At 41.6% G+C, this 16,497-nt stretch overlaps 1 protein-coding gene across 1 annotated transcript in view; it reads right to left on the bottom strand.

The window, feature by feature from the left end:
* The window catches only part of C11H1orf162 (chromosome 11 C1orf162 homolog), a 406,379-nt gene that overhangs the window by 274,841 nt on the left and 115,041 nt on the right, over window positions 1–16,497 (bottom strand). The window contains exon 3 of the mRNA XM_085635230.1: window positions 10,008–10,170. Coding sequence (XP_085491356.1) covers window positions 10,008–10,170 — 163 coding nt within the window. The remainder of the gene's footprint in view (window positions 1–10,007; window positions 10,171–16,497) is intronic.

Here is a 16,497-nt window from a genome sequence, read left to right as displayed (position 1 = left end):
AGATAGGAGTGGCAGGTCCATGGAACATGGTGGGCAAAAAGGATGGAGCAGTGGCATGCACAAAGACATCAGAGGGCAGGGGGAAGGAGAATAGGGGCAGCAAGCTAAGCACAGAGTTTAAGCACGAGGTCAATGATGGGGCATAGAATTGGGCAATGGAGGGCAGGAGGAGGGGACTGGTACATCATACTAAATTGAGGGCAGTGGCAGCACATCAGACCATGCATGGCAGGAGGGAGGAGACTAGTCCATGGATTCACACAACAGAGGATAGGGAGGAGGGGGATGGGGCAGCAAGTTAACTGTTCAGAGAAGGCGGGTATTAGGAACTTTATTGTTTTTAAAACGTGTGTCTGTGCGAACTACTTAAAATATGAACAAGTATGCAGCATAATCTCACTTTTATTCAGGAAGAAGAGGACGTTTGTGACTGTGGCTCCGGGCTCACTTGGCAGAAACACCCCCTGACCCTCCACCCCCTATCGCAAAATGTAATGCCCGTGAAAATGGTAGGTGAACACAGTGTTATATAGAACATAGTCCTGAGAGCACGATTGAAAAGGAAAACTAGATATAGTGCATGGTATAAACTATGCACCAAAAAGTGTGATATAAGATGAACAGGGCGTGAAATATAATATGCAATACATTGTGCGCAATGACAGATTCATTGGAGAGCGCGAGATAGCACAGGCACTAGCGCGTGCTATGCGATGTGCGCCTTGGAGTGTAATATGCACAGGACAGTGTTGTGTAACCTAACTAGTCTCTAAAGTTGTAATATAAAATATGTGCTGGGGAGTGTAACGTTGCATATGCACTGTGACAAAGATATGGATCCCAGATTGTAATATGTATGGCATAGCACTGTGCGTTATAACATAGGCATCGAGGAAGGCACGTTAGATGGGTTAATATAACCCGTGCGAAGACAAGTGTGGCATGACATATTCACGGGGTGGTACAGTGCACATGGGCTAGAGAGTGTCATAGTATATGCACTAGCTGGTGGAATACAACACAGAGGTGTGTGGCACTCGGCAGGCAATGGTGGGTGTAACACAGCATTGGGCTCTGCCAGGAGCGCGCTGTGACTCTCAAGTGATGTTCGTCCCCTTTCCAGAGAGTAAACTAAAAAGTATTACACATCTGGCAGTGGATGTGTGTTATATTAACCATGAGGGGGGTTTCTTACATAGTTTTGGTCGAATTTTTGTCGAATCCCCTTTGAATGGCTTGGTGTGCATGTTGTGCCCGTCAATAGCTACCCATGTTTGTATAAATAAACGACAAGGGTGTCTACCGGGATTAGGCACGGTAGGGCATCAGACATGTCAGAGCTTCACTAGTGGTGTAAATACATTCCACGTGGATTCATTGTATGCATAGTCCCCTTTTAATGAATATCACTCAAATCGTCATGGTGATAGGTACGTATGGTTTGACCAGCATGTCCTAGGTGTGTCTATAAATACATCTTTTTTAAAAATAATAAAAAACAGTGGCCGGCCCTGGGGATTGGGGTCAAAAAATTATAATTAGGAGACAGGCCCTGGGGGATGGGGTCATCAGGGCCAATAAATTAGAATAAGAAGGGGAACCACACAGCCCCCCTTCTTAAAAAATTAAAATAAATAAAAGACTGGCATCGTGCCGGAGGCCACGCCCCCTCCTTGCAGCACTCTGCAAACGCGCCCCCTGGCGAGTTGTAAGTTGGGGAATTAATTCCTCTTCAATACTGAGGGTCCCTGAGGGCCAACTAGCCCATCAGGCATCTCCAGTATGCGCCAGGGAGCTGCGCTGCAGACAGGTGTTCTGAGGCCAAGCCCCTTTTTACACCTCTCTGCAACGCAGCTCTGTGGCGCTTACTGGAGGTACCTAGTGGTCTAGTTTGACCCTAGGGACCCTTAGGATTCAAGGAGACTTAATCTCTCAACTTAGAACAGCCACAGGGCGCGTTTACACAGTGATGAAGGGAGGGGACGGGGCCTGAGGTGACGTGTGCAAACACGCACTATGGCACATTTTAAATTGGGGATATAATTTCCCTTCAATACTGAGGGCCCCTGGGGGCTAACTAGCCCACCAAGTGCTTCCAGTAAGCGCCACTGAGCTGCATTGCAGAGAGGTGGTCCAGGCTGTGACACTTTTTACACTTCTCTGCAACGCAGCTCTGTGGCACTTACTGGAGGTACCTAGTGGGCTAGTTGGACCCTAGGGACCCTCAAGATTCAAATGAACTTAATCTCCCAACTAAAAACAGACACAGGGCGTGTTTACACAGTGGTGAAGGGAGGGGACGGGGCCTGAGTTAACGTGTGCAAAAACGCCCTGTGGCCTGTTTTAAGAGGTAGTTTTAATCCCCTTGCCCTATTATATACTAGGGGCTTACAGAGGAGGTCATGCTAATCACAGGGGGACCCCAACGCATAATGTTCCCTAGTGTATGTAGGTGTTTTCACTGTATTCTAAGTGTCTTTTAACATAGCACTGGCTCTAGGACTGGTTAGTCAGACTCAGTTACCACCAGTATCCGTCTGAAAAAGTTGAGGGTACAGGATGATTTTGCAACAAGGATTCTTTCTGCTCTTCTTTTTGTTCTTTCTGCACGTTATCCTTCTTCCTGCACTTTTCTTCGTCTTTGAGGACTTCTGTTGCTTCTTTCTGCACTTCTTTTTTTTCTTTCTGTGCATTTTTTCTTCTTTCTTCACATGTCCTATCTCTGTAGGCATAGTTAGAAATTAGCATTTAAAAAACCTTTGAAATTCACAGAAAAAACCATAGGTTTCAGGCACGTTATAGTTAGGAATTAGCATTTAAAAAACTTCAGAAATTCACTGAAAAAACCATAGGTTTCAGGAGTGTTATAGTTAGCTGGACTTTTCACTTGTACAAAACCATTGAAATTCCCCCGTTATAGTTAGTTCAGCTAACTATAACTCGCGCGCCCGCAATGCACTGCTGATGACGTCACATATTAAATCACTCATGACATGGTCAGTGACATCACTCATGACATCACTGATGACATCTCAAATGACATCACTGATGACATCACTGATGACATCATCCTTGTAATAGAGTGGCAGACCTCCTCTCACCCTAATATGACCTTTGATACACACATTCAAAAATAGAGACTAAAATTTTCAAAACAATGGACATACCAATACCAGTTACAACAACCTCTTCAGTAATTCTAAGATCCACATACACATCCACTCATTCACCAACAGTCCTATACAGTCACTCATACATGTACTCACTCATCATATGTACTCATACACCTATAAATCCTGTTACACAATGCCACTCATCCATAGAGTTACTCACACACATAGTCACTCATGCTAATAAAGAATCAAACATACATTTACATGCATATACAGTTATACACACACCACCACACTTACTTCTACGGAAACTTACACATACTTAGTCTTTTAAACAATCACTTATAGAAACACATACTTATTCATACAGGAACTCTTTCAATCTCTCACTCTCACATATACTCACTTATATACACCAATAGTCACATATACTAGTTTAAAACATATGTAGTTACTCATAAAGACACTATTGAGACAGTCATTCACTCACTAACACACCCATACACACACTCATCCACCCATACAGTCCTGCACACATGCTGTCTTCAACACATACAAACATTGAGTCACTCATTCATGCTCCTATGCACTACGTAATACCCCCCACCGAACCATGCAGACACTCAGACTGATACTCAAAAAAACGACTAATAACCTATATAGACACCCATGTAGCTACTCACCAACCCATGCAGCCACTTATACACAAAGTGAGAGACTGATACAGATATTTACATATTTAAACATTACTCACTAAGCCATGTCTTCACTATGATACACTTAATCAGTCAGTTACACAATCAATTTTTCAAAAACAAATCATCCATTTAGACACTTATATACCCATTTATTCTTCCATCAACCTTGAGATATACATATATAAAACATATTTAATTTTCAGAAAAACAGACATTCACTGGATGATGTCATCAGTGATGTCATTTGAGATGTCATCAGTGATGTCATGAGTGATGTCACTGACCATGTCATGAGTGATGTAATATGTGACGTCATCAGCAGTGCATTGCGGGCGCGCGAGTTATAGTTAGCTGAACTAACTATAACGGGGGAATTTCAATGGTTTTGTACAAGTGAAAAGTCCAGCTAACTATAACACCCCTGAAACATATGGTTTTTTCAGTGAATTTCTGAGGTTTTTTAAATGCTAATTCCTAACTATAACGTGCCTGAAACCTGTGGTTTTTTCTGTGAATATATATATATATATATATAAACTTAGTTTCCATAGGAAAAGCGTTTTTTATTTTCTCAAAAACTTTGGCGCCGCTTGACGAATCTTCGTGAAATTTTGAAAACTAGTGGGGCGCTCCAGTCAGCTCCTGTCTTGAAAGTTTCGGGGTGATTCCTCAAGTGGGGGCTGGGAAAAAGGGGGGACCCAATATGCATTTTCCCCATGTTAATTTCCATAGGGAACTTTAGACAAGGCTACAGCCCGAGCTGCTGAACGGAATTACACCAATTTTGGCAAAAATGTAGCCCTTGGTTCAGAAAGAGTGCTTTTTGTTAAATGGAGTAAATCTGTTCAGTAGTTCCTGAGAAATTAGAAAAAGAAAAAATATCTAGGGACGTGGTGGGTTCGCGAACCCTCCCGTCCTCGAGCTTCATTCTAATTGGCTGCCAACACTCCAAACCAGGAACTGATGGCAGCCATCTTGTGACTCGGTAAAATCGAGTCACAAGAAAACAGTAAAACAAAGTGTAAAATGAAGAAAAGGGGGCAAGGTAGAAACACCCTGACCCCTTAGGGTTGCTTAGGGGGTCCCACAAGGACCCCCAGGGAGAAACATATATTTTTTTATTAAAAAAATGGCAGACGTCGCGTTGGCGTCGCGACCCCTGCCGAGAAAACAAAAAAAGAAGCGTTTACTGTTATTTTCAAAAGCCCCCGGGTGGGCTTGGTCCCACCCAGAAACCTGCTCTTGCTTCTATGAAGCAAAGCAGGATTGCTTTTCCACAAGGGGAGCTGCATGTCAGCAGCTCCCCTTGTGAAAAAGCAATGCCGGCTCCCGCAGGAGGACCATGTGTGAGGCTATGCCCCGGGGGATGGGGTCCCGAGGCCAAAAATTGCCTTGGAGGGGGCCATGCTGTCCCCCTTCCTTTAAAAAAAAAAAAATAATAATAATTTGGCATGTCCTAGGGGATGGGGGCCCCCAGGGCGAATATAAATTAATAATAGTAGACAGGGTTTTTTTGCCAAAGATTGGAGTCGCAGTTTGGAGTCACTAGTGTGAACGCGAGGGGTGCGCGGCTCCCAGCGTGGCCCCTAGTGTGAACGCAAGGGGTGCACGGCTCCCAGTGCGGCCCCTAGTGTGAATGCGAGGGGTGTGTGGCTCCCAGCGCGGCCCCTAGTGCGAATGTGAGGGGTGCGCAGCTCACAGCGCGGCCCCCTTGTGTGAACACGAGGGGTGCACGCTCCCAGAACGCCCCCCTGGTGTGAACGCAAGGGGTGCACAGCTCCCAGCGTGGCCCCATGGTGTGAACGCAAGGAGTGCGCGGCTCCCGTAGTAGTGCTGGGTGTGTGATTCCAAGCAACAAAAAAATAATTTTTTTCATATAAACCTAGGTTATAAGTTGGGTTATTGAAAAGCTCTAAAAAGAGCCCTTGTTTTCATTGGGAGATTGTTGTAGCTACATGTAAGTGCGGATGCAGAGCTTCAGGTTGGTAAGAAACACTCTGTTGCCTTCATCAGTGAAGTGTACTCCATCACTTCTGTAGATGCCATCCATATTGAAACGAATATTGTTGTTATAGATAGAGCCCCTCCTATGGTCTCTCAGGTAAGCAGAAACAGCGTTATTGACATTTTTTCTAGCTTTCTCAATCTGAGGACAAAATTGATTGGACCACTTCCATTTCTGTCTTTGGCATATGTTAGAGTATATAAATACAGTTTGGGGGAAAAACAACATCCATACTGCAAAGGTGTCCTTCATTAGCATTTCCAGACCCCAGTCAATGTGCCTAGGTCATTGCCTCCACAGTGCACAATTCTGAGGTCAGGGGCTTGGAGATGCAAAAAGGTTTTAACCAAAGGGATCAATTGGTACCACTTTAATCCTCTCTGTCCAATCCATTTAATGTCTACATTTTGCAAAGCTAGGTCTTTGTCAATAACTCTGAGTTCAGCATACCTTTTGCACCAGAAAACATAGCTGTGCACAACAAACCACACTGAAAGCATCTTGAAGTGATGACTGTAGGTAATGAAAAGATGTCTGTAGCTGAGGTAGTCAGTTGGTAGAATGAGAGATATCTAAAATGGTGGACAAGATGGTGCTTTAAAAAAAGTAGAGATTTGAAGGGCTGTTAAAGAACATTGTACATTTAAAAATAGGGTGCATTTTACTTTGTTTAAAAAGCAAGTTTCTTATTGGTTAGTAAAAAGTGTTTGGAAGGTACAGCAGAAAGGATAAGGTCATGTTTGGCAAAGCCAACCACACCTGCTGTTGTCATTTGCAACATTGTGTGGTGAACTTGTGACCTGTCAATTAAGTTGAATGTTGCATGACCTGTTGCTAAGGAAACTAATATTAAGGAGAAGGGGTGAAGAAGTCAGTTGAAAAGGGTTATTATCTGTGACCAATGGAAATGTGTTTTACAATTTGAAAATCTCTGGAAAGCAATGTCATGTGTTGCTTATGTGTATTTGTATGGAAAAAGGCAGGGAAACCTTGCCATTTCTGGTTTCAACTTGCAGAGTCTGGTGATTTATATTGACTGTGTGTAAAAGAAAATCCTGTCTGAGATTGTTCATTCAACAGATTTATTTGCAAGGTGAGTTATATATTTTTTAGGTTTATTTAAAAAAGATTTGACATTTTTCTAAAACTGTGTTTGAAATATATTATTAAATGTAGAGATGTATATTGTAATTAGTTTCATTGTACTTGAAGTTTGTTTAAAAAACAGTCTGTACATTAATATGTATATTTTTAAGTCTGTTCAAAGGTATAGCTGAATGATGCCTCATATTTTTAGATAGTTGGTTGAAGATGCAGTATAAATGTGTATTTTGAAAGATGTTCATATAAGGTGTAGTTTATTAGGCTTCATTTTTTCTTCTCTCTACAAAGGTATAGTTGAATGTTACTGCATAATTATAGATACTTTGGTAAAGATGCAGTACAATTGTGGTGTTATTAATTAGGTTTCTGTTATTATTTTGTACAGAAGGTAAATTTAAATCCTGGCTTATAATTAAAGATAGAATGGTGAAATAAGGTGCTGTTAACTAGGTTTCTTTTTGTAGTCTAAGCAAAGGTATAGTTGAATAATGCCACATAATTTTAGATACAAAACTGAAGATATATATGGTTTTAAAAATGATCATTAAATGTGTTAATTGCTCTTCTTTCTTAAGTCTGTTGTGAGGTATAGTTTAATGATGTCGCATATTTGTAGATTGAATGGTCAAGATGTAACTCAAAAATAAACCACCATATATTACCTTTTGCGGCATAATGCACTTCTGTACTTAAGTAGATAGTATGTAATGAGTTATCTATGTGTTCAGATACTATTTATACAGTTGCATGTATGCTTAGTGTACTCATGCAATGACCCAGGCACTAACTCGTGCACTTCTACAATCCCTTGAGCACTACATATACAGTTCAGTAATCTCTCTAAAGTTATATACATATACTTTTAAAACATAAACATTTTATGGAAGCCACGCACCCGGCGCGACCACATATGTACGTGATGATATGCGGGGTCAGACACCACGCACCCGTCGCATACCACACGTGCATCAATCGCAAAGATCTAAAAATGTACTTAACACTAATATACCTTTAAAAAATTATTAATATATGCTTCTTCAAATGAGTTTATATAATCTCTTGATTTAAAACACATATTAAAGTTATATATACATACTTTTAAAATAATAATATTTTACGGAAGTTGCGCACCCGTCACTATCTCATACGTGCGTGAAGTTACGAGCGGCTGGACACCACACACCCATCGCATATCAAACGCACAACCTCCACGACTTTACCAATATGGCGCCTTGAATCCGTGCACACACCGAGGTAGGTACACGATCGGTACGCGACTCCACATTTTTTAACAATATATATATATTTTATTTTTTTTTTAAAGCAACAAGATTACATTATTTTACAACAAATAAAAACTAATTTAAAAATATTTTTAACAAATAAAAGTTACAAAAGATCATTTAAAAAACCTTTGAAATTCACTGAAAAAAACAAAGGTTTCAGGTACGTTATAGACAGAAATTAGCATTTAAAAAACCTTTGAAATTCACTGAAAAAACCATAGGTTTCAGGGTCGTTATTGTTAGAAATTAGTATTTAAAAAACCTGATAAACGCACTGAAAAAACCATAGGTTTCAGGGACGTTATAGTTAGTTGGACATTTCACTCCTACAAACCCATAGAAATTCCACCGTTATAGTTAGTTCAGCTAACTATAACTCGTGCCCCCGCAATGCACTGCTGATGACGTCACATATTACATCATTCATGACATTTCCCATAGGATCTGTTGTCGCAGCAACAGCCCGAACCGCTGAACGGAATGACAACAAAATGAGCCCAATCTTCAAAAATCATGAAAAAACCTTTTAAGGAAGACTATAAACATTTTTTTAAAATTATTCCAAAAAGTAAAGAAAAAATACTTATCATATACTAAAAAACATACTCATAGATAACCCTTTTCAGATCTCAAATGAGCAATGTGCAGACAACCAAACACCAAGACTGTAGGACAAAAGAGGTGTATACAGAAGCTCCAGAAGTAGCAGTTTGCAGTCAAGTATTTTTGTATGTGTTCTAAAGCAAGTTTGCAGACACAGATATCTGTATTTCGTATTTCAAATTCATACTGAAAAATTTATTTATTTCAAATTGATGTTATTTTTTTGATCTGTGACCAACTTAGTTTGATTCGTGGACTTGCATATGGACTTAGTTTAATATGTCAGACACACCTCTATGATTAGTTAACTCCTTCGTATTGCCTGGATTCCCTTTTCAACTTTGATAATTGTTCATGGAATATGGCGGTCCGGGTAAATAAAGACCTCATTCATACTATCCAGTCGTCAGTCCAAATAATGTATAATCTGTCCTATTTATGCAGCAGCTGGAATAATAGTGCTGTTTTCAGCTAATAGCAGAGATGATGTGCTAGTTGGCCAGTGGCCTGATAAATAGAGATGCTATACTCTTTTGACCAGTGGCTGGATAAGAAGTCACTTCCTCATCTGACAGATGTGGGAATGGAAGACAAGCTTCAAACCACAAGCACTTGACGGTCCGAGGCATCAAACTGGGAGAGACAGGAAGTGGCTGGATGAGGGACCTTGCTTTGGTTGAGCCTGAGGCTAAGAGGAAGGCATCAGAATAAGTTGGGCAGGGGAGATAGCCTGCGACTGCAAGTGATTGCCATTGGGGGAAAGTGTGAATAAAGTAATGCTCTATGCAGACTGATCATGGATGATTATCACAAGGATTGGGACAGTGGCTATGAGCTGGTGGCTCGTAACTGGCCAAGATGAAGGGAGCGTTTTCAATATTGTGGGAAATGTGATTTTAATTGTGCAAATGAACTCTTTCTGGCATTCCTCTTGTTCTGCAAACAACTGGATAACTTGATCTAAACCACAGAGATGAAAAAGTTGTGTACTCTTCCCCCTTCTGTATACTCGTGTATTTCAGGCTGCACTGAGCCCTTTTGGCCATGTGCCGCTGCTGTGCATATTGGATCTTCTCATTACTAAGGCACAACGTGAGCATCAGCACTCATACTATGTACATCTGGAGTACCATTAGTTTCTCTGCCTCCTGTTATTGTGAAACGTAAACAACGTGTGATAGTGTATAACTCTACATACCTGCAAATGACTTTGACAGTGTCCAATGTATTTGCCGATGTTGTTAGAGGTGTTTCAGGTAAAACCATTGCAGTAGTAGGTGGCTCTGTAGTTGTTGTAGTTGTTGGGGTAGTTGTTGGTGTAGTTGTTGTTGTAGTGGTTGTTGATGCTGGAGATGCTGGTTCTAAAGAAAGCAGATATTAGATAGCATTACCAATCGTGATATGTAAATGTACAATAGAGGGTGAGATAGGAGTATTTAGAGTGGAGTTCGGTTAGAGTGGATCACCTAAATAAATACTGTGAACAGTCAGCACCTGAATGTACCAGAATAGAGCCCCTACATAAGAAGTCAATGTTCTTTCCTCACAATTCATGAGCATTCTTCCCATCCAGTATACTTGCTGATTTCTTTCTGGATAAATCCGGCAGGGTTATAGTTGTTTTAGGATTCAATGATAATAGATAAATAGATATTCCTTATTTGCTCAAGCAAAGCAAATGTACTACCTTTGATCTGTTGGGAGTAGAGGGAGGAGGCCAAATCCTGATGGTTAAGTCTGAATAATTTGAAGATGGCCTCGCAGAAGTAAAGACATGTTCGTTTGAATGCTCCAATTTTCAGCTGATGTTCAGAGGAACCAAGTCTGCCCCATGGTTGAAGGATCCCACAGCTCCTTACCATTCTACTGGAGTGCAAAATAAATGTCCTCTCTTTGCCCCATTTTCTCAATTTAACTAAAGTCTTATGATGGTGATAAAGTAGCCAGGGAACACAGAACATGCACTGGATGAACTTAGATCTTATTTAAAGAAGTACGTTTGGGTGAGAGTAGGGTTACCACTTTCACATCATAACAATCTATGTTTTAAACATTTCCCAGACGAAAGTGGCATGCCTTTTTGTGGAAACCATCAAGAGTTATATATCTATAGGAGGAATGTACAATGTTTTAAAGTTAGTCAGGAGGTGTGGAAAACATCCTGCACACCAAACTCGTTCTCCTAATGAATAGGCCTGGGCATGAAATTCTGCTCAGCTCATGGTGTTTGCAGAGTTTTTCCCACTCCGCACTCCGCACAGCGTGCTGTGTTCCGAAAAACTCAGCAGAGCAGAGTTTTTACCTTGCTTGCACGTGCCAACATTAAGTGCAAGCGAGGGAAAACGTACTCCAGACAACATACTGCTGAGATTTCTCAATGTGGGCAGTCGCAGATGGTTGCTACCGCTCATGTTGAGAAAAATCCGTTAGCGTTGAGGAAGCTGCATTTCGAGTAAAATATCTACTTGAGCAGCAGAAAGAAGCAGCACCCTCTTGCGCTGTGCATGGTGCATTTGGAGCTGATTTTACAGCACAGGACCAACACCCGGTGCCAAGCATTAGCAACAATGGCACAACGTAACGCACCCCACCGCTTGTGGAACTTGGCGTAGCGTGGCAGAGTTTTTTGGTCACTTTGCTGAGTTCCGCGTAGCAGAACTTCACGCCTACTTATGAACCAATTGCAAAACTCACAGAAGTGAGCACCATGGCTGAGGTGCAGCATTAGCACTGAGAGGAAATGAGATAGTTGTACTAGCAGCTCTTGAGGCCACATTATCCATGTTGGCCCACTAAGGAAAGTTTAATTGAAAAAACAAACCATACCCTAATGGCCTCATGCCAACAGGAAAGTGGAGAAGTTTGTGATAATTCTAAGCAAAGCACTGTGTATTGGACTAGAACAATGCAAAGACATGGAGTGGTCAATACACAACATTCTCGGAGTGTACACACACACACACACACTTCATTCCATTGATAAATGCATCCACCTATGTTGGCATTTTGAAGATTGGTCAGGGATACCATCTCGTCAGCACATCAATGGACATCTAAGCCACTGTATGCAAATCAAAGGCATATCAATAAAGGAGGGCGAACACGAACAATCGCACCAGCCAATGGAGAAGAGCTACCCCACCAGTTATCCAAATTAGGATTATAGTCCTTATTGGAATCAATACATTTGGTGGCCTGAACACCATGGACTACACTGGGCAGTCACTGTAGTGAAGGGTAGCAAGATTACCACCACCCACAGAGAATTGGACCTAGTAAGGCAAAAGGTTTTGGTATTCAAAAGGATGAAGGATACCTGGCTTTATGAAATTCCCCCAACCTAGAAAAGAGAAATCCCAGAATGGAGAACTTGTTTGGGGTCTGGGGGGTAGGGTATTTGACACCACCACCTTTTTTAAAATATATATTTATTTATTTTTATATAGCGCAAACTTGATGTGAAGGTATCAGGTATCAGAGCGCTTTACATAGCACCAGTTGTGTTGCATAAGGACACATTCATTTTTGTTAGGCACGGGGAGATTAAAGTGATTTGCCCCAAATCACAGGATGTTCAGTGTCATTGCTGAGACTCGAACCCGGTTCCCCAGATTCGAGGTCGACCACCCTAGCCGTTAGGCCAACTCCTCTCCCGTCTCACTGTTACCATCAAGAGATCAGAGCCAACACCCCAGCAGGAGAAGCATGTTCAGACAGCACCCAAAACCCATAGTGCAGATGGGAATACTGAGCCATAAGGAAGCCAGAGACACAACTCTGGCCATATGCGATGCAAAGCCAGAAACTCAGAGACTATTTCTGGTGATTGAATGGACACTTGTAATTATTCTTGTTGACTCTGTTGGGTCCTATCACAATCCAAGAAGGAAAAACATTTAGTGTGCCATACAGCCACTACAAGGACGTGTTGATATTGGTAGGGAACCTGATGTCAGAGGTGACCAAGGATACAAATAAATGTGCTCAGTAGAGACCAAATCCAGGGTGTTTTAGCCGTGCTAGTGCATAGCATGGCAAGACATGCTATGCACCATTCCCACCTATGCCACTGGCACAGAAGGTCAGCAGCACAAATGCTGGCTCCAACCCTTATAGAGCTGCTACAATAAAAGGAAGGACATCACAGTTTGATAGTCTCTGCATCCCAGAGCTAGGCCTGCAAACTTTCCAGCAACTAAAATACCCACATAAATACCCACATAAAAGTTGCCATGGTCCACAGGTACAAAGGAAAAGGGAGTCGAACTGTGTGCCCCCTCCCCCGCCAACAGGACTTTGTCCTGCCACTCCTGGCCCGTGTTTGATTTGGTGTGTTTCCACTGGGGCCTGGGAGGTCACAACCCCCCACCTCCCATGCTGGCAAAATAAGGCCCCTAAGGGCATAGCCACAGATAGTAGAACCATCCCTCTAAGCCACAGAACATCCCATGTGCTCCCTCACAGGGGGGAGAGAAACTCCTCCACCCCACATGACCCCCTTAGACTTGTTGAACATCTTTCAGCTCAGTTGGGAGAGACCATAGTATCTGAGGGTAATACCAGGGTGTAAAATAAATCACTGTGTAAAGAATGCTCTAAGCATTGGAGACTGAATCTATGGAGGCAATTCTTAAATCCATTAAGTCTGGGTCGCTAGTAGACCCTTTCCTCCAGATGTGCTTTTAAAAGGTGGAACCATACCTAATACCATGTTAATGGTTTCAAACAAAAAGCAAAGGTGCACCACACTTTAAGGAGGAGGGGAAGATACTAATATAATTCATTCCCGACATCAAGATTATTCAAAAAGGGTCATTTTTTATTCACAAAATTCACAAAATTTACAATAGTTCTCAATTAAAACAATATGCTATAAATACAGTCTGTTCTGGACAACACAGCCGACGCGTTTCGTCCTTGTAGCAATGATGGGATTCCCCAGATTCTTGTAAGGAGGATGATCATGGTACATCATTCCAAGTTCCTTCAGGTGTACTCTTGTAATATAAGAGAAAGAAAGGTCCTCATAGTCCGAGTACGGACATGACGGACTCCCGGCGGTCTCGCTGGTAACGGCTGACAGGCAACAGGAAAGGTGAAGACCTCTTATATTACAAGAGTACACCTGAAGGAACTTGGAATGATGTACCATGATCATCCTCCTTTCTCCTTATAATAATAAAATCAAAAAAACGATTTTATAAGACTTATATGCCCATATATAGTTTCGGCATATACAAGAATCTGGGGAATCCCATCATTGCTACATTTGGACTGCCACTACTTCTGTTATTGCTGACTAAAATTGAACAACTAGTGCGCCTAAAATATATGCCCTGAAGAAGTCCGCTTCAAGGACGAAACGCGTCGGCTGTGTTGTCCAGAACAGACTGTATTTATAGCATATTGTTTTAATTGAGAACTATTGTAAATTTTGTGAATAAAAAATGACCCTTTTTGAATAATCTTGATGTCGGGAATGAATTATATTAGTATCTTCCCCTCCTCCTTAAAGTGTGGTGCACCTTTGCTTTTTGTTTGAAACTGTTAGGTCCTTTTGGACTGGCATTGTGTCAGTGGGTGCGACTCAGTGTGCACACTCACCCTTAGCAACTGTATAGGGAAATGAATATGGAAGGGATAGCAACTTAGGTGCTGGTGTATAGAGGGTTCCACTGATCTGGTATTTCTAATACCTTCCCTTTATGACCATGTTAATGGTTGTTTTGAACCTCTCGTTGGAGAGCGGTAACATTCTGATAGCCTGGAAGCAGGCAATAGTCAAACCTCATTTTAAAAAAATCTATGGCCAACCGAGCTTCACTAGAAAACTACAGACCTATTTCTCTTCTCCCAACAGCCAGAAAAGTCCTTGAGATGCATGTTAATAAATATCTATCTGCCTATCTAGAAACCCACAACATCTTTGAACCCACACAAATGGATTTTAGACAGGGGAGCAGTACTGAACTGCTCTATTTGCGGCCACTGAAGAGTTAAGGAGGATTCTGGACAGGGGTGGCACGGCCACCTTGCTCATGCTAGATCTTAGTGTGCCATTTGATAGCATCTCTCACACCACTCTCATACAGAGGTTAAAAGAAGTGGGAATAGAGGACTGAGCCTTAAATTGGCTTACAGCCCTTTTGGCTGACAGACGTTTTATGTTATGTGAGGAAGTCTTCTCTTCTGATGTATTTCCTCTTATCTGCAGGATGCCTAAGGGATCTTCCCTGAGCCCCGCACTTTTCAATATTTATGTCGCCCCTTGGCCGAGATCATACAGCCATTCAGCCTAGACCTAATATCATATGCGGAAGACACGCAAATTATTATGGCAATCAATTTCATCTCTAACCATACACAGCCCCAGCTCGGCCAATGCTTAACAAAGGTCACTGAATAGATGGCCGCTAATTCACTTAAACTGAATGGCGGAAAGACTGAAGTCATGACTATGGGAAATAATCCCTCAAAATGGTTAGATACCAACTGGCCAGAGCAACTGGGTGATTGTCCCAAACCAAAGCAGGCTTTAAAGAATCGGGGATACTGGATTGATGACAGGCTTAATATGGAAACTCAGGCCCGCAAACTCTCAGGAACTTGCTTTGGTATCTTCAGATCCTTGAAGAAATGAATCACATGGCTTCCACCATCTAGGAAGAGAGTGGTGGTGCCGAGTAGGGTCTGCTCAAGGCTAGACTATGTACATTGGAAGTCCTAAGCATGTTATTAAAAGACAACAGGTAATCCGGAATGCAGCCGCTGAAGTTTTATGTAAAATATCCAAATACCATTCAGCGAGCCAGGCATTGGCAGCCTTACACTGGCTGTCTGTAAAAAAGAAGATTCAATTCAAGGCCCTGTGTATAGCCTACAAGATATTTCATGGCAACAGCCCTCCAATTATTTCAAAGTTGATCTCTCCTCATGCCCCCACACGATGCTCTTCTGTCACCTTCTTATGAATTTTTGAAGGTCCCTGTGATAAGGAGAGCAAGATTCTGGGGCCGCTCTTTTTCCTATTGTGTACCGAAAGTGTGGAATGACTTACCAATATCCCTGAAATTGGACCAGTCAGAAGTAAAGTTCAGTAAACTATTGAAAACATACCTTCTTTAGATAGGTCACTTGTGCTGTCTTGGTCTGAAGTAGCGTTGGGAAGCTTTGTCAAGGTAGCCATGCACTTTACAAATACCAAGTTCAATTCAATCGAACTGAATAAATATCCATACTCTGAGGCAGTCATCCTGCCTTTATATGTATAGTATCACCAAAAACATCTGTTTAGACTCGTGCTTTCACCAGGCTATTTTAATAACAACACATGATACCTCTGTCACCATAAATCAAGGGGTCGATTTCTTAAAGTGGATTTTTATTTTCCACCTTGTACATGTAATATTCATGGGCTAAGTTTTATCTTTTTCATCAAGGTCTGTTCAGTGCTGTACAACTTTAAATCAGATTACAAAAAACATTTAGAAACACTTAACAATTAAGACCAAATCGACAATTGGACAATCATGTGCAACAACAATATTTACATGGAAAGACAAAGACAGTTCTAAATGATACTTTTTGAATAACGGAATGTGAAATAATCAACAAGCAAAGGGAATCCTACACATTTCATATAAGATACCTGGGACCTATTCTTTTAGTCCTCACAGACTAACAGTATT

The sequence above is a fragment of the Triturus cristatus genome, chromosome 11 (assembly GCF_964204655.1).
Source record: "Triturus cristatus chromosome 11, aTriCri1.1, whole genome shotgun sequence".
Classification (NCBI taxonomy): Eukaryota; Metazoa; Chordata; class Amphibia; order Caudata; family Salamandridae; genus Triturus; species Triturus cristatus.
The sequence above is the reverse complement of the archived record's forward strand: the minus strand, read 5'-3'. Positions and strand labels throughout refer to the sequence as shown.